The sequence below is a fragment of the Myotis yumanensis genome, unplaced genomic scaffold (genome assembly GCF_028538775.1).
Source record: "Myotis yumanensis isolate MYYU_CA2020_CCGP unplaced genomic scaffold, mMyoYum1.0.hap1 SCAF_10, whole genome shotgun sequence".
NCBI classification, from domain to species: Eukaryota; Metazoa; Chordata; class Mammalia; order Chiroptera; family Vespertilionidae; genus Myotis; species Myotis yumanensis.
In genome coordinates, this window is record NW_027223761.1 from 37,510,802 (window position 1) to 37,538,199 (window position 27,398).

At 46.9% G+C, this 27,398-nt stretch overlaps 4 protein-coding genes across 6 annotated transcripts in view; 3 read left to right on the forward strand and 1 right to left on the reverse strand.

Annotated features, from left to right (window-relative positions):
* The first annotated feature begins 2,155 nt into the window (after positions 1–2,155).
* ASCL3 (achaete-scute family bHLH transcription factor 3) lies at positions 2,156–6,026 on the forward strand. Its single transcript, XM_070426677.1, has 2 exons — positions 2,156–2,236; positions 5,039–6,026. The coding sequence occupies exon 2, from the start codon at positions 5,051–5,053 to the stop codon at positions 5,594–5,596; it is 546 nt and encodes a 181-aa protein (XP_070282778.1). The 5' UTR covers positions 2,156–2,236; positions 5,039–5,050; the 3' UTR covers positions 5,597–6,026.
* Positions 6,027–8,475: 2,449 nt separating this feature from the next.
* On the forward strand, positions 8,476–18,822 carry CUNH11orf16 (chromosome unknown C11orf16 homolog). Its single transcript, XM_070425338.1, is given in 8 exon segments — positions 8,476–8,525; positions 9,139–9,323; positions 11,020–11,176; positions 11,357–11,588; positions 12,548–12,792; positions 12,794–13,199; positions 14,997–15,219; positions 18,458–18,822. Coding segments are annotated over 6 exon segments (1,413 nt in total). The 5' UTR covers positions 8,476–8,525; positions 9,139–9,156; the 3' UTR covers positions 15,203–15,219; positions 18,458–18,822.
* On the reverse strand, positions 17,958–26,027 carry AKIP1 (A-kinase interacting protein 1). 2 transcript variants are annotated; one of them, XM_070425339.1, is made up of 6 exons: positions 26,000–26,027; positions 25,563–25,784; positions 25,012–25,092; positions 22,708–22,812; positions 21,353–21,424; positions 17,960–19,233 (listed from the first exon to the last, which is right to left on the reverse strand). In XM_070425339.1, the coding sequence occupies exons 1-6, from the start codon at positions 26,006–26,008 to the stop codon at positions 19,090–19,092; spliced, it is 633 nt and encodes a 210-aa protein (XP_070281440.1). In that variant the 5' UTR covers positions 26,009–26,027; the 3' UTR covers positions 17,960–19,089. The 2 variants fall into 2 exon arrangements, with proteins under 2 accessions (XP_070281441.1, XP_070281440.1); XM_070425340.1 differs by lacking the exon at positions 21,353–21,424 and having other exon boundaries at positions 17,958–19,233.
* Positions 26,028–26,205: 178 nt separating this feature from the next.
* Positions 26,206–27,398, forward strand: part of DENND2B (DENN domain containing 2B) — a 172,827-nt gene continuing 171,634 nt past the window's right edge. For both annotated transcript variants that reach the window (XM_070425344.1, XM_070425345.1), the window contains exon 1: positions 26,206–26,445. The gene's annotated coding sequence lies outside the window, so the exon portion shown is untranslated. The remainder of the gene's footprint in view (positions 26,446–27,398) is intronic.

Below are 27,398 nucleotides of genomic sequence, written 5' to 3' on the forward strand. Positions count from 1 at the left end.
TACAGAGGAGTGACAGTATTCGATTTGAAGAATTACTGTGAAGTTATAGCAGTCAAGTCAGTGTCAGTGTAGTACTGGCAGAATAGATCAATAGAACACAATAGAGAGCCTAATAGACCCATACAAATACAGTCAACTGATCTTTGACAAAGAAACAAAGGCAATACAATGGAGGGTGCGGGGAGAAAGCTAGACACAGACCTTATGCCCTTCAAAATATTAACTCAAAATGGACTACAGACCTAAATGTAAAACACAAAACTATACATGCCCAGAAGATAACAGGAAAAAAAATCTAGATTACTGTTGGTTTGGCAATGACTTTTTAGATATAACACCAAAAACACAAATCATGAAAGAAATAATTGATAAGCTGGACTTCATTAAAATTAAAAACTAATGCTCTGAAAGACATTGTCAAGAGAAGTAGAAGACAAGCCACAGACTAGGAGAAAATAATTGCAAAAGACATATCTGATAATATTATCTATTATCTAAAATATACAAAGAACTCTTAAAACTCCACAATAAGACAACCTGATTAATAAAAGGACCAAATACCTGAACAGACACCTTACCAAAGAAGATATGTAGATGGCAAATAAGCATATGAAGAAATGCTCCACATCATATATTCTAATAGGATATATTAGAATGACCAAAATCCAGGACACTGATACACCAAATGCTGATATATATATGGAGCAACAGGAACTCACATTGCTGATGAGAATGCAGAATGGTATGGCCACTTTGGAAAACAGTTTAACAGTTTCTTACAGAACTGTATAACATACCCTTACTATAAAACCCAACAATCATAATCCTTGGTATTTACCTAAATGAGTTGAAATTTTACAGACACACGAAAACCTGCACGTAAATTTTTATAGCAGCTTTATTTAAAGTTGTCATAACTTAAAAGCAACCAAGATGTTCTTCAGTAGGTGAATGGATAAATGGAGTATATCCAGACAGTGGAATATTCAGTGTCAAAAAGAAATGATCTATCAAACCAAATTAAAAATACATAGAGAAACCTTAAATGCGTATTACTAAATAAAGAAGCCAATCTGAAAAGGCTACATACTACATGATATTCTGGAGAAGGCAAAACTATGTATGGAGGCAGTAAAAAAATCAGTGGTTGTCCGGTATTGGGGGAAGGGAGGGATGAATAGGTGGAGCACAGAGGCTTTGTGGAACTGTAAAACTATTCCGTACTTGTCGTTGTACAGTTGTCAAAACTCATGGAATGTACAACATCAAGAGTGAACTCTGTACACTATGGGCTTTGAGTGATAATGATGTGTCAATATTGGTTCATCAATTGTAACATATATTTGGGTGGGGTGTTGCTAGTGGGGAAGAATGGGTGTATGTAGGGGCAGGAGCTATATGGGAACTCTACTTTCTGCTCAGTTTTGCTGTGCATCCAAAATTGCTCTAAAAAATACAATCCTATTTAGAAGCCAACAAATTTAATAGATATTTTAATAAACTAGGTTCACATGGATCTTCCTGGTTATGGCCTTAATCTCTATTTAAAGAATATTGACCAATATTGCACATTATGAGGCTATTACTTAAAGATAATTCTGATATAAAATAATATAACCCCCATGGTATGGGCACTTTGGAAAACAGTTTGACAGTTTCTTACAAAACTGTATAACACCCTTACTATAAAACCCAGCAATCACAATCCTTGGTATAATGCCTTTTCCAGAATGTCACATAGTATATAGCCTTTTCAGATTGGCTTTTTTATTTAGTAATAACGCATTTAAGGTTTCTCTGTATTTTTAATTTGGCTTGATAGATCATTTCTTTTTGGCACTGAATATTCCACTGTCTGGATATACTCTATCCATTCACCTACTGAAGAACATCTTGGTTGCTTTTAAGTTATGACAACTTTAAATAAAGCTGCTATAAAAATTTATGTGCAGGTTTTCGTATGTTTATAAGATTTCAACTCATTTAGATGAATGGGGGAGCATTCTTTTTACAAAAGACTTTGTTACAGGAGTCCAGTTTCATAAGTAAACTTTCTACTTGGTATTATGTGTTGTCATATCTACATGTTAGGTAGGAAAAAAAAACACAGCTAAACCAGAACTGAGCAGTTCTGTTTAACTGTAAGCTACTTTGCATATTGTTACTAAATGATCACCTATAAATCAGGTTAAATTTGACCAAATCCAAAATACAGCACCGTGGTGACAATACTCAGGTAAGAGACTCTTCTCCAGAGTGGCCCATGGGGGAGAATAAGAATATGATTTATCGGAAAATCCCTAGGTACTGTTGGTAAATGATGAATTTTGTCAGCTACCTGATTATTATCTTAAACTATCAATTATGCCTATATGTTAAAAGATTCAGATTTTGCTGGTGACTAATTCATCTGGAGTAGTGGAAAGGGTTTTGGTTTGCAAGTCAAGAGACCTAGGGTCTGACCCATGCTCTGCAACTAGCTCTGCAACCTTAGCCAAGTTACATCCCCTGAGGGATTGGGTAAGAGTATTTTTAAGGTTCCTCCATCCCTAACTTTCCATAACTCAATTATAGGTGTAGTTGTAGCTTTGTTTTTCACATGCTAGATATTTTTAATGTCTCTGCAAGTTGAAGCTTTTATGCTCAGCAGAGCATCCAAAAATCTATTTAGAATGTTATCATTAAGACCTCATTTATTTCCCAGAAGAGCTCTAGGACAGAAACCGGAGACTTTTCCAAGATAGGTGAACTTGTTAGCTGTGCATGAATCTGGAACTGCCAGACCACAGCATTAATAGTCTCTGTTGCTTTTTTTTAAAAACTACTCAGTTTCTACAAACATGTCCAGCTTCCACTAGACTTCCTTGATCATTACTGCATTTTGCATTCTATCACTCCATTGTGTTGTAGCTAAATGTTCTCTGAATGAAAGGTGATCATGTTTAACTGCTACTACATTGAGTAGTGAGCTTTTGGTATACCTTCCCAAAGCAAGCACTGATAGAGTGAACTTTTTGGAAATGCTCAATAGAAAAGCTTCTCATGGGTGTGTCTCCAGACACAAGGCTCTATTTCCCAGGATAAAGCAAAGTCTTGTTAAAGCCTAGACATTTCTAATTACCTGTGGCATATGCAAATTATTCAGATTTCATGAGTCAAGGTTTACGATAGTATTAAATGATCTGTCAGAATAAAACCATTCTCAAAAAGTTTGTGTGATTGGCTTTGATGGCATCTGCCTTATGTTTGGTATCCTGTTGTGTCACTTCTGGCTTGTCAGCCATAGGCAGAACAAGGCTCTGCTGTCCTCAGAAATGTAGAAATATGGGCTCCATACTCATTGTGCCATCATTTTGTAGCTTCTGCCATACTTGTTCTTTACTCTCTACTCTCTATCTCTGGCTTGGGAATTTCCTAACCATTTTCTCTCGGCAACTTTTTCTTTTTGACACAATGTTGGCTAGTTTTTAATCTCCCAGAGATTTTTGTGTTACGTTAGTTATTTCAGGTCATTTGGTCAGTAATTAGGAATCTTTCACTTCCTGTTTCTCTGTTTTGATTTTTCACTGGACCTATCACACTTATTTCATTCCCCCACTCCCACCCCCCTCTTAGGAGGAGTTTTTCCTGGCATTTACCCCTTTTCCAGCCTGTCTCCACATGATTTATTATAATCCTCCTTAACCCTTATCCCGAACCCTGTGCCCTTTCTGTTTCCATAGTCATTTGTCCTTCAGTAGCCACACTAGATAGGCTAGGCTTTTTCACAGGAACTGTACTACATTTTTTCACACTTGAATTCTGGTGCTTAGAGGCTGCTCCACCCATTCCATAGTGCAGCCTGCAGAGTTTTTGCTCCCCTCAGGTAGGGAAACAAGTGACAATGTTATCTAATCCTACCCATAGCATTAGGGCTGAAGATATGTTTTTATTGATTTGAGAGAGAGAGAGATGTGAGAGAGAAACATGGATTGCCGCAACTGGGGATCGAACCCACAACCTAGGTATGTGCCCTGACCCTGAATTAAACCTGAAACCTTTTAGTGTACAAAACGATACTCCAACCAACTGAGCCACCTGGCCAGGGCATTACAGTGAATTTTTAAGAGTAAATGATTCCTTTTTTATTTTTGGATTGGCCTCTAGCACATCAGGTATTATGTAGAAAGGCTATGCTGTGAGGTGGCATGATCATTAACTAGTTTGTAATTTCTCCAACGTGTATTTTAAATATTGTAGTATTTCAGTGTTTCCCAAACGTCAGTTATTTGCATACACCTTCACAGTCTTCATTATCTGTTCCACCTGTACGGGTATTTACTATTTTTCTTCAAACCAATTCACATTTTTTACTCAAGTAGATTTTATTTTTAAAATTTGTATCATACTATAAATGTGAAATCAGTATAATTCACAATAAATAGACATGAAGAGTTAAATATTATTAGAGCCTAGCTAAAAAGTACTGCTTGTTGAAGGCTTCCATCTGAGGAGGATCAGAAAGCCTCTGGGAGTGTAGGAGACACTATCACCAGACTAACACTATATCTATGTAATCATTGGAACTGGAAGAGAATTGAAAGGCAATAATTTTCTCACCAGGTGAGTCAGTATTATTTCATACTGTTTCTGTGCAGCATCAAAAATCCTCCCTCTTGCCCAGCTGGTTTGGCTCGGTGGATAGAGTGTTGGCCTATGGACTGAAGGATCCCGGGTTCGATTCCGGTCAGGGGCACATGCCCAGGTTGTGGGCTCGATCCCCAGTGTGGGGCGTGCAGAAGGCAGCCAATCAATGTTTCTCTCTCATCACTGATGTTTCTAACTCTTCCTTCCTCTCTGAAATCAATAAAAAAATATATATTTTTAAATCCTCCCTCTTACTACCCACAGAATATTGTAACCCCATCTAGTTTTCAGAATGAGCTCAAAAACTATACATCAAAGCAGAAAAGTCTTTAAAACATTGATCTCTGAGAAAACTGACAATATTTGCTCTCCTTGGATTTGCCCAAATTAATAAACTTGGTTATGTTTCCAGGCTAACAAAGAAATGATGGACAATAGAAGTTACTCTAATCTGCCGGAAAAAGTGCCTGTCTTCCCTGACTCTGCCCACCTGCCACTGAGCAGGTCCTTCTATCTGGACCCCATGGTCACTCTCCACTTGTACCCCGAGGCCTCGGTGCCATCCCCTTACTTTGAAGACCTGCCGTTGCTGCCCTTTTCCAGTGATTCGCTGGTCCTGGAAAATTACAGTGAGCCCTGCCCCTTCTCCTTCCCAATGCCTTATCCAAATTACAGGAGGTGCGACTACTCCTATGGGCCCTCCTTTATCCGGAAAAGGAATGAACGCGAAAGGCAGCGTGTGAAGTGTGTCAACGAAGGCTATGCCCAGCTCCGACATCACCTGCCGGAGGAGTACCTGGAGAAGCGACTCAGCAAAGTGGAAACCCTCAGAGCTGCAATCAAGTACATTCATTACCTGCAGTCTCTCCTGTACCCTGATAAGTCCGAGACCGAGAACAACCCTGGCAAAGGTCCCACCATCATAGCAACTGCCAGCCGCCACACGGACCCCATTTTTAGAATCATTTGACTCTGGTTCCAAAATAGAAACAAATAATATCACAAAATGGGGTTTCATAACGTCGTGCAGTAGTTTTCCTTAAATGTAATTTCTGTGTGGGCAGGTAATAGCTCGGATTAACCTGTGCTGGATATTGCTTACCTGGGTTTCAGGTGCACTAAACATCATCTTCTCTAGATTGAGAAGATGCTTCTTAAGCACTTTAGGAGAGCCGGAGTCCCAGGATTCTCTATACCTCTCACCTTGCCCTTCTCACACCCTTCGCCAGAGTCTCAGCCGTGAGAAACTTAAAAGCATTGTGTGAGGAATGGTTCCTGAATACTGGTAGTGCACTGTGCTAACCCTCATGCTAAGCAAACACAACGAACTCCCTTGATTTGTCAAAGTTTGGTGTTTTTTATGATTTGGGGTTGACAATAAATCTATGCCTTACCCATGTCATGATGGGGAAGTGTCTCAGGTCTGTGGCAAAAGTAGTTAACAAAACCTTGTTGTCATTTCAAGTTTTTTCAGAGTCATCTTTTTCCTGCACAGAGAATACTTCCTTAGGCAGCTTAGTGTAGAGGGTAAGAGGTCAAGCTCTGGGATCAAACTGCTTCAGTTTAAACTGTGATTCTGCTACTTCCTCTCCATGATGTTCCAGCTCTTCATCCACAGAATGAGAATAAAAAGAGTAGCAACTACCCAATATGTTTACTATGAGGATTAACAGGTTAGCAGTGCCTGGCACGTAGTAAGTATAACATTTGTTATTGGTGTCATTACTATTATTCTCCTCTTGTTTTGTCCATAGCATCTCCATTCTCCAGGTTCTTTCAGCCAGAAAACCTGCAGCTGCCTTCACCCCTGGGAAGGGCAGTCGCTGCCCCATATCTTGGAGTTTGCCTTCAGAATATCTGTTCCTCTTCCCATGACTAGGCTCAGCTCTTCCTTATCCCTTAGCTCCCAGGTCCCATCTGTCACCAGGCTCAGTCAGGACTTCCAGTACACTGTCACACTCATCTCCACTGTGATTCTCCATGACGTCTGCCCACCCCAGCCATTACCTGCTTCTTTGTTTTGTATACACATTTCTGTGCAGTTTCTCTCCTGCTATCCTTACACGCCATTACACACCTCTCTGTCTTCTTCAGTAGACCGTAAGCTCCGTGAAGATAGGGACCAGTCTTACTCTTCCTATTCTCTTGGCACTCAGCAAAGAGCCTCAAGTCAGGCAGGTGTTGTCAGGAAATATTCGGTGTTACTATTTTCCTCTTCCTACCCTGTTATGTGCCTGGGTAACTGTTAACAGTGTCCTCCCTGGTCTCCCAGGCTCTGTTCTCAATTGGCTCCATCCTCACTCTGTTGTTCTTCCTGAAAGCATTACCCACTTCGTTGCTCAAACCCCAGGACAACGGCCTGTTGACTACCACATGTTTTTTTGTTTGTTTGTTTGTTTGTTTTTATGTTTATCTGCTTGGTTTTCAAGGCACCCATCAATCTGGCCCCTTCCCAAATATCCACACCCTGATTTTTCCCATGAAACCCATTCCTACCCCAAAAAGAAAGATAGTTTTGCAAATGCATCCTTCCCCGTTAGCTCTTGCTTCCTACCTAAATTGGAATAGTCCCCTATGGAAATCCTACCTGTCTTATTTAGGAATCCTTCTCTCACTGCCAGGGACTTCACTGGTTTTTCTTGGATTCTAACTTTGCGCAGCAAAGACCTCAGCCTTTAGGTATGTAGTCCTGGGTAACAGTCATGCTGACTATTAAGTTACGCTCTGTGAGAGCAGTCATCGGGTAGGATGCTTTTGGCTGTAAGGAAGAAAAAAATCCAATCCAGAATGGTACAATCAGTAAAGGCTCGTGTAACTGAAGCTTCTCCTAAGGCTGCCCTAAGGCCAGGCTCAACCGTCACCCACCACCTGTCTGCTTTAGGTCTACCCCTTGTCTTCCTCTGGGAAGTTTCAGTGTCCCAGAAAGGCTCTCAGAACCACACACTTCCTTATTACTTATAGTAGGAAAGAGAGTCTATAACCCAGGGTGTTCCCAGGAGAGTCCTGAGGCCCAGGAACATGTCTATGCCTAGCCAGTCCCTGCAGCCAGGGGGACGGGATGTGCTGATTGACATGTTCCACCTGTGGAGCTGGGGGTACCTTCAGCCTCTCCTAACCACATGGGTCCTCAAGTAGAGACAGGAACTGGTGGTACAGGGGAAGAGTAATGTGGGAGAGACACCCCCGAATGTCCCTACGTGCTGTTTTGGTATTCTCCACAGAACACTGCCGGGCACACAACCGGTGCCCAAGGACTGACTGTCAGGTGTCTCAAAATACCAGCCTCTCCCCTGGATGTTCATGAGAACAGAAGCTCTGGTCCCCGCTGTCCTCTCCTGCCACCCCAAGTGGTCACCTCACCTCTGCTTCTCACAGAGTCCTGTCTGTTACAGACAGACATGCCCACACCTTTGTTACTTTGTTTTAAACTAGGGACAAATTCTGTGTGATAGTCCCTAGTCCAGCCAGTGGCTCCCCCACCCGGCCTCCTGCTGTCTCGGGGTGGAGCCAGATCAGTAGTCCTGAGTCTGAGGGTCAGCCCCCTCCCTCGCAAGGCTCCCCTGGGAACTCTGAGGGCTTCCCACTATGGCTGGCTCTTCTGGGCAGTGGGCAAGCCTCAGCTTTTGGGAATTGAAGCTATAATGGCCTTTCTCTCCAATACCCTCCTCACCCCCTCTTCAAAGAGAAAGATGGAGAATAACATCTGCGCCCCTTCTCCCCGCACCTGCCTTCCAAGGCCCCCTGTCACTCCTCTGCACATGCCCAGTACACTCAGCCCACAATGTTCCCCTGGCTCACACCCATGGCAACCTGCTTGGCAACCTGGAGTCAGTTGGGCTGAGGCCTGAGTCCAACTGTCAAAAGGGGCCAAGGCCGAGGTGGAGGAGGCTGGGCTGTGGGTAAGTCTTCCTGTGGGTTCAGACCTGTGGACTGGAGCAGGGCAGACCCTCAGAGGCTCTGCTGGGCAGGGGCAGTGCGATCGTGGGCCCCGAGTCACAGCTGCTGCCTCTGAGCGGGTAGAGAGGCCACAGCCCTGGGATCTCAGCGGGCCTGGGGCTGAGTTGGTCCTACAGGTGACTGGATCGGAACGGAGGTCTGGTTTGGGCTGGGGGTCAGTTTGTCATCAGGGTTAGGATTTGTGAAGCAAAGTATGGCCTTACCCTCAGGAGTCCCTACACGTGGGGAGGAGGGGGAGAGAAAATTAATGTATGCATTGAGCTACGTACATGCCAGGTGCTTTCCATGTACTATCTCCTGAGCGGTAACAAGCACACAGGTGAGGTGAGCACGCAGGCCGCAGGCTGTGAAGGGTTTAAAGCTGGCTGCTCTAAAATCACAGCTCTTGCTCTCTGCTGAACTGAGGTTCCCGAGGACACCCTGAGCGTCTGTGGGAGCGAGTGGGGCCCCGGAGAGGCCTCTGGCCCCTGGCCACTAACCGCTCACCTTGCCCAAGCCCCTGTCCTCTGCTGGGCTGTGGGGCTGCAACTCAGACAACCGTAGTGCTTGTTCTAGGTGGTGTCTCCGAAGGCCATGGAATCCTCCGCAGAGCCTGGGGGGCCTTTGCCCAAGTACTGCAGCGTGGCCACCACCCTGGAGGCCCCCGCCTGGGCCGGCGCTGCTCCTCCCTGGGGCCTGTCCTTCAGCTGCCCCTTTGCCCTCCAAGCACCCTGGCTCACCTGGCACAGCCCTCTCACCAGGTACCGATCTCTGCCCCTCTCGAAGTGGTGTGCACCTTCCTTTTCCTTCTCTGTCCTGTGGCTCTAGATCAGTGGTTCTCAACCTTCTGGCCCTTTAAATACAGCTCCTCATGTTGTGACCCAACCATAAAATTATTTCGTTGCTACTTCATAACTGTAATGTTGCTACTGTTATGAATCGTAATGTAAATATCTGATATGCAGCATGGTCTTAGGCGACCCCTGTGAAAGGGTCGTTCGACCACCAAAGGGGTCTCGACCCACAGGTTGAGAACCGCTGCTCTAGATAATGAACCGTGAGGGAGAGAACATGCGTCCTGGGAAGGCCAAAGGGCTCTCCACTGCGTGGGCTATGATTTGCTTAAGTATTACATGACCCCAGTCTAAACTGTGCTCACAGTGACCTCAAGGGCTGACCTGGCTGTTGTCCCACCTTGTAGCAGAGTGGCAGGTATCAGAGTAGGCATGTGGGAGAGAAGGCAGTCAGGCATCTCTATTTACAAAGTTTCTAGAACATTTTTTAAAAGTATTTTTTAAATATGTAATTTTTTATTGATTTTAGAGAGAAAGAAGAGAGAGAGAGAGAGAGAGAGAGAAACATCAATGATGAGAGAGAATCATTGATGGGCTGTTTTCTGCACACCACACACGGATCAAGCCTACAACCCAGGCATGTGCCCTGACCAGGAATCGAACCATGACCTCCTCATTCCTAGGTCGGCACTCAACCACTGAGCCATGCCGGCTGGGCTCTAGACCATTTTATCATCCACTATGGACTTGCTCTGGCACTGAGTGAGCAATTAGAGTTTCTGCCACCAATAGCTCCAGGCCCCCCCTTAGGTTCCCTCCGTTATCCTGGATTTTCCTGAATAGTATCCTCAGGTGCTCATGAAGGGGAAAGGCAGCTCAGCCTACAAGCACATGCCAGGTGTGTGAGTCCCAGGGATTCATGCACATGCTACTCAATTCAGTCTGCCCAGGTTACGGACATGCCAGCTTGCACTCTTCATAGCTCCTTTCTTGCTTCTCCTGTGTGGGCCATCTCATTCAGAGCCAGTGTTAAGCATCCCTGCATCCAGGCTCACCCACAAAAGTAAACAGCTTCTTCAGAAACCCAAACCCTGACTCAACAATCATCTCCTCACCCCTACCCCACCCCCGGCTGTGGCCACAAAATTCCCAGAACTAGCTTCTCCTTTTTTCTGTCCCCACAGCCCCTCATTCGGCTCCTCTGTGCCTGCCCTGCTCAAGCACTCCTTCCTCCCTCTGATCCACAGCGACAAGCCGTCTTACACATTTGCTCCTCTGTCATTTCCGTCCAAGCCTCCCCCGCTCATCCTGGAATCCCACACACCCACTTGGTATGTACCTTCATGGTACTCTTTTTCTGGTCTGCAATCTAATCTCAGAACCAGCATTAATTGAACATACCAAGGCTAACGACATTTTGATTGCCCCAAAGCAATTCCCAGTCCTCACACAATGGTTCCCTTCACTGTCCTCTCCTGCCCAGGCTCACAGTTTATCTCCCCGGAAGTCCTTGGGGGCACTCTTGGTGTGGATTTCTGTTCCACACAGCTTTACATGTCATACACATGCCATGGTGCTGTGCAGACCTGCCTGTGGAGCATGTTTCTTGATGTTTTTAGGGCTTGGTCTTCTCTACTCCCTAATTCCATTCGCTTTTTCCCAGATGTGCATCATATCAACCGTGTCTCCCCCCTGCTGACCCGGCCCAGCAGGGGCCCGGCAGGCTGAGGAGAGTTGGAGATGTTGCTGGCACATGGGTCCTGGCAAGAAGGGGACCTGATGGCTTTTATTACCGGGCGCAGATAAAGACTGCTCCAGAGGCAAGTTGTCTCTGCGACAATGGGTGTACTTGTCCCTGTCCCTTCTCTAAACGGCCTCCATGCGTGAGGAACCTCTCCCCCACCCCTGGGTCTGGTTCTAGCCGTGGTTGTGGGGAACCGTGTGCTCCCTGTGGTACTTCCTAACTCCAGATCGTATTCTGAGTGCTTTCTTGCCCACAGCTGGAGAGGCAGGGGGCTCTGCTTGTGGAATTTGAGGCTCCCCTTGTCACAGGCCCAGAGCTGCCAGCCCCACAGCAGAGCGTGGTCTTAGGAGAAGATGTCATCCAGTTCTCGCCACCCGAGGAATACTCACTGCAGCCTGGGGACAAGGTGCTGGCGCCCTGGGAGCCAGACAGACAGCGGTATGGCCCTGCCACTGTTTTGGGCTTGGAGGCAAGAGGCCCTCAGAGAGGTAAGGGAAGCTGCTCTGTCTTACCAGCCCCTGGAAGGAGCCAGGCTGGTGATCAGGCCAGAGGAGAGAGCAAAGGGTGTCTCTGTAGCTCAAGGGTCTTAGAGGCATTAAAAAAAAAAACCAAAACAAACCCCAAAACCCTTGCTCTGGCTGGTTTTCTCAGTGGTTAGAGCCCACAGACTAAAGGGTCTCAGGTTCGATTCCAGTCAAGGGCACTTACCTCAGTTGCAGGCTCCATCCCCAGCCCTGGTTGGGGTGCATGTGGGAGGCAACCAATCCATGTGTCTCTCTCTCATATAGATGTTTCTCTTCTCTGTCCCCCTCCCTCCCTTCCACTCTCTCTTAAACATAAAAAAATAAGTGGGAAAAAATATCCTTGGGTGAGGATTAACAAAACACATACACTCAAAACACTTATCCCCTCACTTGCTGTTTAATCCTGGGGGTGGCAACAGATATATAAATCATATCTTTCAGATTAAAAACCATTTTTCATCAGGGCACAAGCGCCTACAGCTACGACGCTGTATTGGTTAGCTAACCTAGGGCAGGTGCGATGGGGTTAGTCTGGGTCACACAGTACTCCTGGCCGGTCCCCACCAAGCTGTCCAGAGACAGGGACAGTTCCCTTCTACAGGGCTGACCAGTCAGCATCACTGACGTTCAGAGAATAAGAGGAGGAGGTTCCTCCTTCCCTTCCCCCACCCGAGGAGGCATTTTGGTTTTGACATGAAAATGGAGATAAGGAGGTATGGTGGCAAATATGGAACCTCTAACTCTGTGAGGGATGCTCCCGGCTGGCCGCCTGCCGACCCCCCCCCCCCCCACCAGAAGTGTGCAAGGGAGGCAGGCAGAACAGCAGGGCTGCGCTGAGTTTTGCCTTGGGGGATAGGAGAACCCTTCTCCCATGACATGGAAGTGCTGGTTGTAATAAAACGTTGCCATTTTCTATTATGCAGCATCCAAAGAAGAAATCACCGTCCACTTCTGGAACGGCAGGACAGCCACAGTGCCTCGGGGCGGGGCCTGGGGGGTGCCCCCTGCTGTCTGGAAGAAGGCTGTGGAGCGGCTGCACTGGCCTGTCACCAGCAGGCCCCCCACTACCCTCCTCTGGGCCCCTTGCTGCTCTCTGCTGGGGCCGGGCACTGGGTATGTCACCCACGGGCTTCCACTGGGCACCCCGTTCCTGTGCCCTTCCTGCCACCCCCCGCGCCTGCTGCCAGCTGCTGTGCCAGGGCTGTCCCGGCTGCTGCCCTTTGGCTGGACCCACCTGGTGGCCTCTCACCAGGACCTCAGGGGCCAAGGCCAGAGAACAAGCAGAGACGGAGCTAAAGCCCAAGGTGCAGCCTCTGCCCCTAGAGGCTCCCAAAAAGGAGAAAGTGGCCATGCAGGCTCCCATGGCTGTTTCTTCCTCCTCCTCCTCCTCTTCCTCTGAAGAGGATTTGGAGAAAGATCTGGAGGCGGGCCTCCCTCAGAGGCTGGTGGTGGACAACACAGTCACCTCCGACCCCGTCCCTCCTGAGAAGACTCGGAGGAGGCAGGTGGGCCTGGACCAGCCCGAGTGGAGGTATTGGAGGAGGAACGGGCCTGAGCCACTTCCTGGGAAGCCAGGTACACCTTCTTCTGAGGCAGGGCCCAGCCCTTGCTCCTTCCCTCCCACGGGTCTCTTAGGAATCTGAGCCGCGTGACCACTAAGCTGGGGTTGGAAGTAAAACTTAGGAGTGTGGTCATGTTGAGTCTGTGGTGAGAGGGAAAGGATAAGGTTTCCATTTAAGCAGTAAAGCCCAGCATGAAAGGCCGGGCTGATTTTTATGCAAAGGTCTACATCCCTATTGAACAACTAAAGGTTTGCATCCCTGTTGAACAGCTGTCCTTCTTAGTCTCTCTGGGCAGGGCACTGCCATTGTCAGTTTTTACTGCCTCCCCACCCCGCTTTGTCCTTGGAGGCCTTGATTTTTCTCCAGATGAATAGTCAAATGCCTGCAGGTGTTGATTAGCCTTCAACACCCTGAGAAGCAGAGAAACTATTTTTTGAACATTGGTCATCGGACCCTCCCCCCCAGAGGGCCCTTCAGTAAGTCAGAAGCAGGACACTGCAAGATGCGGCTCGTTCTCTCCCACTCGAGGGAGGCAGTGCTCTTGCTGGCAATCCGCAGCCAGCCCCAGGCCTCCTCATCTGGAGCTAGGAAGGGGCTCTCCTTCGGGTACAGGGTCACTTGCTGCTCCGGGAAAGGTAATTATTGGAGTTGAGCCATGAGAATCAGTGGACCTGTATTCTGCCAGGGCCCAGTCCTGCACCCAGAGCTGTGGAGTGTAGGCCTGAGGTGGGGTGTGGAGAAAGGGGCATCCCCAGCCCTAGGCACAGACAGGGTACTACTTACCACAACTAACCAAACAGTGTGTGCCCAACACCAGAGCTCTTCCTTCTCCCTCCAGACTTTGTATTCTTTAAAGGAAATGTACAGTTTTGTCTCCTAACTGTGCCCGGTAGCCATCAATACTGATGCTGACAGTCAATCTTAGGCTCCGCCTCAGGATCTGCCTCTTCCCAATCCTCCTGTATGGGTCCCTCCGCCCTCCACACGTGTTACTTTCAGGTACAGGCAGTGAGGTTCCTGTTTAATCCTAACCTAGCGATCCTGGAAAGGCCAGACTGTTGGCTGCCGGCAGCCACATTGCTCTTCTCCCTTGCTTGTGGTTAAAAAACAGGATTCAATCTGTAGTTTTAAAAGTCAGGAGGGGATGGATTTCTTTTCAAGTATCCCTTCCTTTTCAGATATGGCCCTTTTCCTCAGGAAGTCCCAGCCCCCGCCCCACTCAACCTCTGAACCTTTCCCCATCAGCTTAGGATCTCCTTTTTGTGATCAGTGTGATTGATAAGCTCCTTCAGCTGGTGGTGATTGGTTACCTTTGCTTCCCCTCCTGCAGTGGTTCTCAACCTTGGCTCACATTAGAATCACCTGGGAATCTTTTTAAAATCCTGATTTCTGGGCCTCATCCTCCAGAAATTCTGTTTCTTTGTAACTAATGTTGTGGCCCCACTCCATAACAAAGAAACAGAATTTCCGGAGGATGAGGCCCAGAAATCAGGATTTTAAAAAGATTCCCAGGTGATTCTAATGTGAGCCAAGGTTGAGAACCACTGCCCTACTGGCTGTTTTGAAAAATTGGTTTGATAACTTCTACGCAATGCCAAACCTGGTGATCAGATATAACCTTTCTCAAAAACATAATAGCCAGAAATAATTAAGAAAATCTATTTCTTCTTTAAATATAGAGAACCGTGCTAGGAGCTTATAGGTAGTGAAGAGATTCTTTGATCCTTGGCAGAGTTGTACCCAAGTTGTCCAGACTCATCCCATCAGAACGGTGGCCTATTCAGCACACCTCATTGAATTTTGGGTTTAGGCAAAAGATGCTGCAGCATCCAGAAAGAAGAGAAGGGCCACAGGCAGCAGGGAGCACAAATGGTAGTAGTAGGGAATACCAAGGAGCTGGTCCTGGAAGCAACCAACGCAAAGCCTCTACTGACCCTGCCAGACACAGCAGAACACGGGAAACTGAGTCAGAGGACCACTGTGATGCGTCAGAGACACCAAAAGGCCTTCGACTAAAAGCCCTGAGGATCTAGGTAAAGCAGCATGGCAGGGAAGGGGCTGCTTCCTTTCTTGTGTGTGTTTTGTTGTTTTGTTTTCAGTTGACATTCAATATTATATTAGTTTCAGGTATACAGCACAGTGGTTAGACAATTATATAATTTCCGAAGTGACCCCCCCAATAAGTCTAGTACTCACTGGCACCATACATAGTTTTTACAATATTATTGTCTATATTCCCTATGCTGTACTTTATGTCCCCGTGACTATTTTGTAACTATCTTTTTTTTTTTAAATCTTTATTGTTCAGATTATTACATTTGTTCCTCTTTTTTCCCCCCATAACTCCCCTCCTTCCAGCTCCTACCCCACCCTCCACCCTCACTCCCCACCCACTGTGTTCATCCATAGGTGCATGATTTTTGTCCAGTCACTTCCCGCATCTCCCACACCCCTTTTCCCCCCAAGAATAGTCAGTCCATTCCCTTTCTATGTCCCTGATTCTATTATAATCACCAGTTCATTCTGTACATCAGGTTATTTATTCACTTGATTCTTAGATTCATTTGTTGATAGATGCATATTTGTTGTTCATAATTTGTATCTTTACCTTTTTCTTCTTCTTCCTCTTCTTAAAGGATACCTTTCAGCATTTCATATAATACTGGTTTGGCGGTGGTGAACTCCTTTAGCTTTTCCTTGTCTGTGAAGCTCTTTATCTGACCTTCAATTCTGAATGATAGCTTTGCTGGATAAAGTAATCTTGGTTGTAGGTTCTTGGTATTCAGCACTTTGAATATTTCTTGCCATTCCCTTCTGGCCTGCAAAGTTTCTGTTGAGAAATCAGCTGACAGTCGTATGGGTATTCCCTTGTAGGTAATTGAATCTCTTTCTCTTGCTGCTTTTAAGATTCTCTCTTTGTCTTTTGCTCTTGGCATTTTAATGATGATGTGTCTTGGTGTGGTCCTCTTTGGATTCCTTTTGTTTGGGGTTCTCTGCGCTTCTTGAACCTGTAAGTCCATTTCTTTCTCCAGGTGGGGGAAGTTTTCTGCCATTATTTCTTGAAATAGGTTTTCAATATCTTGCTGTCTCTCATCTTCTGGCACTCCAATAATTCTGATATTAGTCCGCTTAAAGCTGTCCCAGAGGCTCCTTACACTATCTTCACACTTTAGGATTCTTTTTTCATTTTGCTTTTCCAATTGGGTGTTTTTTGTCGAATCTTTGGTTTGATTCTTGAGCTCCTCTGGTCTGCTATTGGGTATAATATTCTTTATTTCAGTCCGTGTATGCTTACTTTCTAATTTCTTTATCGTAGCATCGAGGGTCTCATTAGTTTTCGTGAGGCTCTGCACAAATTTATGGCAAGCCCTCAAAATTGCGATTCTTAGCTCCATATCCTCCATTTCTGTCATGTTTTTTTGTCTCCGCATCTTTTATGCTTTCTTGGTGCACCCCCTTGTGGTCTCTGTGCGCAGTCTTGTTCTAGCCAAGCCTTAATTGTTGTAGTTAACACTAGAGGGATTTGACCACCAGGCCGACTGGCGGTAGGAATCAGCTGAGCGGAAAACGTCTGTCTTCTGGGGAGGCGCTAATCCAGCCTTTGCCTGAGGCAATTGGCAAATGGCTGTGCGCAGGGCCTGGGCGGGGCGGGCTCAACAGGGCCGGGGGAGGGAGCCGCTATGGCCGCTCTCAGTCCGTCCCCAGGGGCTCTGCCTCTGTGTCCCCACAATCGCTGCAAACCTCGGAGGGGCCGTAGCCAGACAGTCCCGCTTCTCCCGTTTGAGTCTGGGTCCCTAGAGACTCGCCCGGATCTGTAGCCCAGAGTCTGAGACTCACTCCTGATTGAAAACGACAACCGCACCCTCAGCCGCCAGCCCGCTTTGCGCGCGCACCACCTCACCACCGCACCACCGTACCTTTAAATTTTCCACACTACGCCTCCTCTGAGCGTCGGAATGCTGTTGTTTTTGCTTCTAGTTGAAGAGTCTCTCCTCAGCCAGCCTTCCTGTGGTTCTGGTTGATGTCCGTTCCGACTTTTAGTTGTATTTTTGAAGTGGTTGTTTACGGCGGCAATCTCCGGTGTTTACCTATGCCGCCATCTTCGATTCTCTCCTATTTTGTAACTATCTTGTTTGCACTTCTGAATTCCTTGGGAAGGGGCTTCTTAAAGACTCCTTCCAAGGTTCTTTGACCTTTTGGGGTCACAGCCCCTTTCAAAATAAAAACCATGGCTCCCCTTTCCAGAAAAATGCACATACCCACAATTAAAAAAAAATGTTTTTATTGATTTTAGAGAAAGGGAGAGGGAGAGAGAGACATTGATGTGAGAGAGAAATATCAATTGGTTGCCTCCTGTATGCATCCCAACCAGGGATTGAACCTGCAATCTGGGTATGTGCCCTGACCAGGAATCAAACCGTTAACCTTTCAGTGCATGGGACGACACTCAACCAAGCCACACTGGCCAGGGCACCCAGAATTATTATATATGAGAGGGATATGCTAGTTAGCCCACATATGCTAATTAGTTACGACCAGTATGCAAGTTGACCATCATTCCAACACACAAGATAGCCGCCCCCATGTGGCCACAAGATGGCCTGCAGGGGAGGGTAGTTGAGGGCGACCAGCCCTGCAGGGGAGGGCAGTTGGGGGCAATCGGGCTGGCAGGGGAGTGGTTAGGGGCAATCAGGCAAGTGATTGGGAGCCAGCAGTCCTGGATTGTGAGAGGGATGTCCGACTGCCCATTTAGGCCTGATCTCAGGGATTGGGACTAAATGGGCAGTCGGACATCCCTCTCAGGGTCCCAGATTGGAGAGGGTGCAGGCTGGGCTGAGGGACACCCCCCACCCAGTGCACAAATTTCATGCACCGGGCCTCTAATTTTGCATACAATTTCAAAAGGCTTACAGAACCTACAAAGGACATTATACACTTCTTGGGGGTGCAAGGATCTCCATTTAAATGACCCCTTATTTGGTGATGGGCATGGGTCTGCTTTCCTAAGCCCCATGTCCCTGTGAGTCTGTTTCTCACTAGGAATGCTAACATAGCTCTACTTAAAATTTCGATTCATCACATAAAATGCTGGCATTTTTTCTGAGGAAAGACATGTTAAAATGAGATGAATAATTAAACTGAAAGGTGCAATAATACTGTTGGTGTGGCCGCTTAAAGGTTAAGGACACATCTATGACTCTTTAAAATCAGTGACTTTTGATCCTTAAAATTACAGTCAGCATACGACCCTCAGGATTCTTTCTCTTATAGGAAGCAAAGGAGAGTGAATACCTGAGGAAGAGTTACAAAGTGGCTGGCACAGCCTTCAGTGGTAGAGTGCAGGCCACAGATGACAGTCGCATAAGCAGCAGCATCTTCACCCCTTTAAAACTTCCCTGCGGACGGGCACAGGAAGGCACCTGTCCTAAGAGCCACAGGAGTGCTGCCGGCCCGGCCAGGTCTCCCTGCCTGGTGAGATGAGCGTGAGAATGCTGTTCCACAGAAGTCACAGGTCATGGTCAGCCTAGTTTGGGCAAGTGTATCCACAGCCTCTCTGCCATCTTTTCATAAAGCCTACAGTTGTACATGAATGACATTTTGTTGCTCTTAATACCAATAAAAAGGAATTCTCTTTATTTACAAATCTCTCCTTTTATTATCATAATTATCCTTTAGTTGGAAAGCAGGCAGTAAAAACTATTCAGACAGCATCATTATTACTTTTAGGCAGAAGAGGGTAAGAGGTTAAAAACTTTTGAGGTTAAAATAGGCACTGAAAGAGACAAGCTTCAGGTCTCAGGAAGGCCGGCCTTAAGAGCAGGATTAATGTGTAAATATTAACAGAATCATATGGTGGCTTTATTCTCCTTGCTACTTAAAAAAAGGCAACGTGATGGTCTGCATCAGATGGGGAAAACCAAGTCCACACTTTGTCCTGAATCAACAACCACCACGTGAGTCTTCTTGGTTAAGTCATTTGCACCCACAGTGACAGAATAGGTCCCTGGATATACTTCTATGTAGAGGTCCTTAGAGATGTTCTCAGCCTGGAAGGAAAGAGGATATTAGTGGGTTAGAGATTTTATATCCCAATGCCCAGGCACCTCCACCAGGCTTTCTTTGTGTGCCAGAGGCCGGATGGAAGAAAGCATTCCTGTGGGAGATGGAGGTTCTGTTTTCAAGTCTCAGCCACATAGTAGGACTATCTTTTAGGTAAGTCTCAGTGTCTCCTTAGGCTTGTTTCCTTTTTCTAAGACTTTGGTAATGCCTACCTCACATGTGAGAACACTGTAGATGCTCAAGTGTTCTAGGAACATGAGTCATAAAAGGAACACTAGCTGGAGTAGAAAGATAAGAATTGGGTAGAGGAAAAGACTAAGGACATCGTTTTGGGGATCAAAAGCAGACTGTGGCACTTGTCACAGATGAGCAGTAATGGCAAGGCACCTTGGAGTGATGAGAATCATTTTTTTTTTTTATTGATTTTTCACAGAGAGGAAGGGAGAGGGATAGAGGGTTAGAAACATCAATGAGAGAGAAACATCGATCAGCTGCCTCTTGCACACCTCCCACTGGGGATGTGCCCACAACCAAGGCACATGCCCTTGGCCGAAATCGAACCCGGGACCTTTCAGTCCGCAGGCGGATGCTCTATCCACTGAGCCAAACCGGTCAGGGCGAGAATCATTCTTTTTCATTATTAGGACAGTGAGACATTTCCTTTCTCCTAAAGCTGGGGATACTACGAGTAGATTCCTTCCTGTCATGCAGCAAGTCAGTTGGCTGGCAGAGCCCTCCCTGGACAGACTGGTTCTCCCTGGTGCAGGAACCCTGGAGGCTGGAGTAAAGGGAAAGCTTTATGTTTGGAGCTGAGCTGAGCACAAACCTCCAATGACAGACTTCATGCAAGGCGGGGAAGTGGGTCACAGCAGGTGTGCAGACAGCGGGGTCTTAGCTCAGAACAGAGCCGTCATTAAGAGCCCGGCTCCTATTCCTCAGCTGGGATGCCACTCATGCTCACTCAGTGCTCAGAAGGAGCCGCAGGCAGAGCTGTCATTCCCACCACCACACTCGGTGGGGGAAACCAAGCCCTGGCCAGCAGATTCCACTAGGAGGATAATGATAATTTGTATACTTCCTCCCCCTCCACATGACAGACAGATCTGAAGCCAATTTTTTCCAAAGCTGCTTTATGTTATATCCTTTCATGTTTACCCCAGTTACTGCAAAATCAGGGGCCTAGAATCATTTAACTGATGTGAATGAATGGGACAACACCACAACTATTTATTGGTTATCAACTATGTAAATAAAAGTAGGTTTCAGAAAATACAGCTGTATCAGAACTGCAGAAAGCCAAGGATGCCTCGTTTGTCTGGATAAAAGGAAATCAGGGGTAAGATCAGCATCTGTGCTTCCCACACCGTGAACATCTGGAAGATTAGAGATACCAAAAGCCAGCAGGTTTTGGAGGCATCTAAGCCTAACTGCTTGCATTTGTACTAGCAGAATATGCGTAGTTGCTAAACTCTAGTATATTCTGAATCGTGGCTAGCACACTGTAGACAAACAAAAACTAAGCAAATGATGGCAGCAACATGCTGGAGTTCCTTCCCTCAGAATTCCAGCCTTGGCCAGTTCCAGGTTTCCCGAGTTTATAAACTAATGAGCACTTTATCCTAAAAATGAGAAACTCATCCCTATATGTTTTTACAGAGAAACATTAGTGGAAAATAGGAACAAGTCCCTTCAAATGTTTTGGAACCCGATCTAACCAAGTGTATATGTTTCAGAATTGTAGCGATGGTATTCACTTTGTAAGCAGAGGGGTCAGGCCGCTCCTGCTGCTCCAACAGATGGTGGAATTCCAGCAGGACCCGCCAGCCCAGCTGAGCTGTAGGAACTGAGATGTGAATACTTCGCATTCTTTTCAACCACAACTATGAGTCCAGGCACAGAGCACCCTTGAAGCTTCCAGTGGGGGAACGATACCAAGGAAACATTTGACACTGAACCACAATGTGTGCACTCCCCACAAGGATAAAAACATCCCAACATGAAAATACTGCGGGCCCAGCACAAAGAGCTCTAGAGTCACCAGGTCAACTGGTTCATGAAATGGCCGTGTGGGGAGGCCAGAGGGGACACCAGGAGCTCCGTACTCACAGGCTGGGGTGCCTCGAGCGTACACTCTGTGGCTGGACAGACGCCTCCAAAACCCAGGGGCGTTTCTTGTCTCTGGAGAAACAAACAGAAACATCAGTGCCCAGGCTCTGACTTCTGGATAATAAAGAGAAATCTTCTCCTACCTTATGAGGAACTAACCATTGTTCCATCCATTTTTCTAAGTTGTCACCTAAATTATTAAGGCTTTTAGTGAATCCTGTGGGGGGCATTTTTAGATGTTCACCATGATTATTTTTTATCTTCCTTGGGCTGTGGAGTCAGATAAACCTGAGTTTGAGTCCTATGTCTGCTCTTTGCTGAGAAGGGCAGAATAATTTATCTCAGCCTTGCTTTCCTCATCAATAACATGGGGGCACTAGATTGCAAGGAAGATTTAAAGTGTAGAAGTGCCTGACACTTAACAGGCTCTCAGAAAATAGACTATTTACTGCTTGTCTTGGGAGTGGGGGCGCTAGTAGGGAACAGGCTGACCTGATAAAGTCAATTTCTCACATTTATAGGAAAGAATGGGAGGGATAGGAATGACTCTCGCTCACATGTGACCCCCTTATCGTCAGGCCAGGAAAGGGGAGCCAGCGCGAGGGCTGTGGTGTTACTCCTCATATCCCAGGCCGGGAAACAAGAGGGACTTCCAGCGTGCATCCAGCTCTCACTCGTATCCCTGTGGCCACGCTTCCATCCTTTCCCTGAACCTACCGGCCAGGGAAGTCAGAGATCCAACTGTGGATTGGACTCTGGATTTAAGTTCAGTATCTTTCAGTACAACTAGGAGTTTAAAAACAAAAACACAACCATCTACTCTCCTCAAAAACAACAATGAAGGATTTCTGTTGAATCAGTTTCACAAGTAGAATATTTGTCTCTCCCAGAATGACGTGTGGAAAAAACAAGCAAGTCTGTAGTGAGAGGCCTGTGATATTATCTTTAGGAAAAGTATTTTGTTACAGAGACGTCCTCTTTGCACTTTCTTTTTTAAAGTTACCAAGGACACGATAGGTGTCACTAGCTTAAGAGTAAAATATGTGCTCATGAAAATCTCTCTTTCCTATCCCTAGATGTAGAAGAGGATATCTGAAGATCTCATTAACCTGCCCAAGAATCCCGTGGCCCAGGATTGCAGTTTCATCATAAGATCCCACGGTGGCATCAGTCTTATATTTTGGACATGTTCATGGCTGTAAGTTCTCAAGACTGGGGTTTGAAACATTTCTGTTGAGCACTGTAATGCTGAGTCACACAGGCATCCAATAATATAGATCCAGCAGGAGCTCCCAGACCTGGGGTCTCCCACCTTGGGAGGCTGGGTGCACAGCACAGGACATGAGGATACACACCTGGCCATTCCCGAGGTCCGAGCACAAGTGCAGCTGCGACTTCTCTCTGTGATAACGATAGACGTGGGTTGCCCCTCCTTCCTCTGGCACAGATGAATAATATTTCTGGAGAAGTAATGTGAAAGATGTGGGGTAACCAAATAGATAAATTTTCAAAAAACTGTTACTTGGGCAAAATATGGTTAAGAAGGGAGACAAAAGAGCAAAGATAAGTTACCTGCCTGCTCGACAGGCCTCTGAGGTCATCTAACAAATCTTAGCCCGTGTAAAGTGGCTGCAGAGAAGGAAACTGCGTTTGGCATCACTTTGCTGCCATCTGCTGCCTCTGTCGGGCAAGAGCTCTGGCCAACTAAAGCTGGGCAGGGCCATGCTCTCTGCCAACTTAAATAGTTTTCTTATCTGCGCCCCCATGTCAGATACACATGCCCTTTCACCTCCTCTCATGACAAGTTCTGATGAACAGTTCTGCGTTTATTGTCTAAGTCTCAGACAAGGACGAGGGAAGAGAGGGGTGCATCGCCTCGAGATGTGGAAATACAACAGGAAATGTAACATAAACCCAAGAGCTATGCAGTCAGTTCTCCCCTGTAGAGGAAAGGAGGGTGAGGTCTCCAATTTAAGGAGGATAATCCAAAGGATCAGAAAGCCATTACATTTTTCTTGTCTACTTCCTTTCCCCCCTTGAAGTTAACCTTAGATGTGCCCCTGATTGTGACTAATGATGAGGACATCGCTGGCCTGCTTGTTGTGAACACAGTGTAGGGTCAGCGTTTAAGGCATGAGACCAAAAGAATGAGAAGCAGGGGAAAGCGCTTCACGACATGGGTCTAATGAGGTACCTTAGGGGCTGCTTCAACATTGTGAAGGCAAACTCAGAATACTGTTCTGAATTCTATCTCGGAAAGCCAAAGGGTTCTGAGGCTCCATTCCATAACGGATACTTGAACTGAAAACCACAATGAAGAACACCAATTTGCTAAACCTCAAACCAAAGACAAATATTATTCCTTTTACTGAGCCATGAACCCAAGTTTAAGTTGGTCACTTTACAGTAGAGCCCAAGTTATGAATTTTTCTAAAACCACTTAACAGAATAAGGACATAAAAATATTCTCTGAACTATATCTCATTGGCTGGAATCCTGTTCTTGGGAGTCACAGGGATTTTATACAAGATGTAGAAAGATTAGTAATTTTTTTTTTTGAATCTTAACATATTAAATTGAAAAGCAGGACAGAAACAAGGTATTCTCTTCCTTCTCCCTTTCAGACCAGCATCCTTACAACCACATTGGAATCATTAAGAAGTTAAGGGTGGAAGAGACCCAGCATCTGTTGTAATTCTCAGATGATAAAGAGTGCCTTCCATGCAGGTGATTTCCTTGAATGCTGGCTGGCCTGCCTCCACCATTCCCTCAAAGTACTTAAAGATGACGTTAGTATATAGTTTCGAGAAGAGGGTCTTAAAGACCCTTGTTCAGCCATTTCAATGAATGGTACCAAAAATCCTAAGTCCCTCATGCTACAGTTTATGAAATTTCTGATGTTCGTCTCTCAGTGGAAACCAAGAAAGAGACTGTAAAGGCTGGCAAGGATTTGAGAGACCATTTTTTCCACGGGGAAGGGAAGGGTGAGAGCGACTAACTGGCCGAAGGCATTAGTCAGGATGTGGCAGAACCTGGATGTGACTCCTGGGAGGCTGCGCTTGCCATTAAGCCACACCGCTTCCGATGAGGGAGGTGCATCTGTTCACAGAACCACCTTCGTGGCCAACAAGCGATACAGACCACAGGGGCCTACTTAACGACGACATTACCAGGCACTTGAAACAGAGGTTAAATTGCTAATGTAGGGATTTCGTTTCAGTTTTCGTTTCAATACATTTTGAAAACAGAGAGGCTCAGTTCCAGTTTATGGTGGCCCTACTGATTTTTTTTAAGACTCCCTGTCAGTTAGAAGTGTCAAAAGGGCAAATAGTTGGATTTGATTGTTTTAGAATTCAGCAAATAAGCTTTTTCCCTCCTACTAGTCTGAAACAATAGTGAGAGCAGAGACCTTTTCTGACTTGTTCACCGCTGTATCCTCAATAACAATTCCTGAATTAGGCATTCAAACAAATAGCTGTTGAATTAATTCTAACATGGATTTACCACCTGGTTTAAATCCTTGCGTGATTACAATCCGCCCACAAAGATGGGGCAGTGTGAACTGGTAGTCTCCAGACTCTCCCTAAACTCCACGAAGGCCCACTTTGTGATCCATCACCAGGCAGAACGGGGCATGGCCTCAGCTTACACCAACTTACCCCACACTGACTTGAGGTATAGTCCATGAACTCCGCCATCGTTCTGAAAGAAGCACTGAGGGTTGGGCATCTTTCTTCTCTCTATTTGAATAAATGGCAAGTGACAGGTGAGATCTGGTATTCCCCCCTGGAGAGTGAAGTCATTTAGGGAATAGCTTCCTTTTTACTTTGTGAAAGGCTTAGAAACTTTAAGTCAGTAAGAAGGATCTTACTGAGAAAGAATTCCAACTCCACAAGGAATCCACTGACATGCAATTTACCCAGGACAAAGACTGGTTTGCGGGCTTTCTTCTAATATCAGATGGTAGCAAGTAAAGTTTTTTTTTTTAATAAAGTAACTAACCAGGGCTGAGCAGCATCCTAAAGCTACCCAATAATGATCTGTCAAATGTGGCGAGTTTTCAAAGGGCTTTTCCGTTCCTGTCCTGATACTTCACAGCTTTCGCCAAGAGCAAGATCCCTCAGCTGCTTCCGCGTGGCCCGTGCCCCGGGGCCCAGCGGGCCACCGCCGAGCGAATGAATGGGCTGGTCCCCGGCACAGGGGCCCTCACCTCTCCGGGGAGAAGGCGCTGGGGGCCGGCCGCGGGCCATCTTTCTCGGTAGGGCCGCTCCGGGAAAATGTCCCCCACGTTGCTTCTGGCCAGAGAATGCCAGTCCACTGCCCTCCTCTTAGCCCGCTCCAGCACTTCTTGACCCAGCCTAGCCGAGCGCTGCAGGGAACGCCGGTCCATCCCGTTCAGCGCCGCGACCGCCAAGTAGTTCTCCATGTCTACCTAAGCGGGTACATACACACACACAAGGGCGGGTCAGCCTGCTGCCGCGACCCGGCTCCAGATCCGGGTCGGAGCCGGGGCCTCAACCTCCCTAGCGACCAGCGCTCCCGGCTCCGCCCCCCACGCGTTATCCAGCGGCTGCCGGGTCAGGGCGAGCCGGTGCGCGCAGACCCCCTTCATTTCCGTCTCCCTCTGCCCTCATAGGAAGCCCTCACCCAGCCCATCTCTCAAGGCGCATGCGCTCCACGCTTGGGCGGGGGTGGGGTGGGGCGGGGCCTGGAGCACTCAGCGCCGGCGCAGCAGGAGGGTGAAGGAGGAGGGGCGGAGCGGTGGGACGCAGGCCATTGGTGGATATCGAGAGGCGGGGCGCGTGTTCTACGCCGGGCACGCCTCCTGCGTTCGGTCCGCGGTCCCTGCGTGGCGTAGCGGAGCAAGAGGCAGAGCGCTGTTGGCGTGCGGGGCGCGGTGGTCGATGGAACCTGCAGCCAGGGCGGCCAGGGCGCGCTGTCGGGGGAGACCCCAGGGCCTGGGGCCTGGCCCTTGGAAGTCAACTCCGCTGTTTAACGTGATGAATGAACTTGGTCCCAAGTCAGGTGGTCTCCTGTTGGTCTGAGAAATTGTGGGAATAAGACTCGTGCGTCCAGTTTCCTCTTTCTGCCAGGTCAATATTCTGGGATATCGCTACTTTTATTTGAAGAGATGGCTAGGACAGACCGAACAGTACGGCTGCCAAGGTGGCCTTTGGAGAAGGGAGTCTGGCCAGCGGGCTGTGGACGGGGTCGGGGGTCGGGGGAACGTTCAGCCATTAGAAGGCAGGTATTTCTGGCCCACAGCCTGAGGGCGCCTGAGTTGTGTAGGGCAGTGGTTCTCAACCTTTCTAATGCCGCGACCTTTTAATACAGTTCCTCATGTTGTGGTGACCCCCAATTTCATTGTTACAAATTGAACATAATTAAAGCATAGTGATTAATCACAAAAACAATATGTAATTATATATGTGTTTTCCGATGGTCTTAGGCGACCCCTGTGAAAGGGTCGTTGGACCCCCCAAAGGGGTCGCGACCCATAGGTTGAGAACCGCTGGTGTAGGGTAATCTTAATCCTCTAGGGGCAGCTTCCTCACCCTTCCAGTGGAAAGTATGGACTCACACATTTGTGTGAGTTAAACCCACCTTTTAAGAATAGTTGAACCACGTGCATGTAAGGAATTGTGCATTGTTACTTTCCACATCATTCCATTCGGATATTTGATAGATGCAGCCCAAGGCCTCGCTGTTAATTATTAGTGATTCTGCCCCGCGTGCAGCAACGCATTGATGCTCAGAGGGACCACTTTAAGAGATAGGGAAATCAAATGCTCACCTGGGCTTCTCAACCGATGGCTTCATTAGCAGTTCTGAGTTATACCACCTATGTATCAGGATTCATACGCATTTTTGCTCATTTTCTGCTTTCCTCTCAAAAAGTTGACAACTGGGTTTAAATTATGGCCCTGTCACTTTTGCTTGTGATTCTGGGTAAACATTATTTAAATCCTTTGAACCTCACTTTTATCCATACTTGGGGATACGAATAGTACCAACCTATCCAGACTGTAAGCTTCTTGAAGGGACT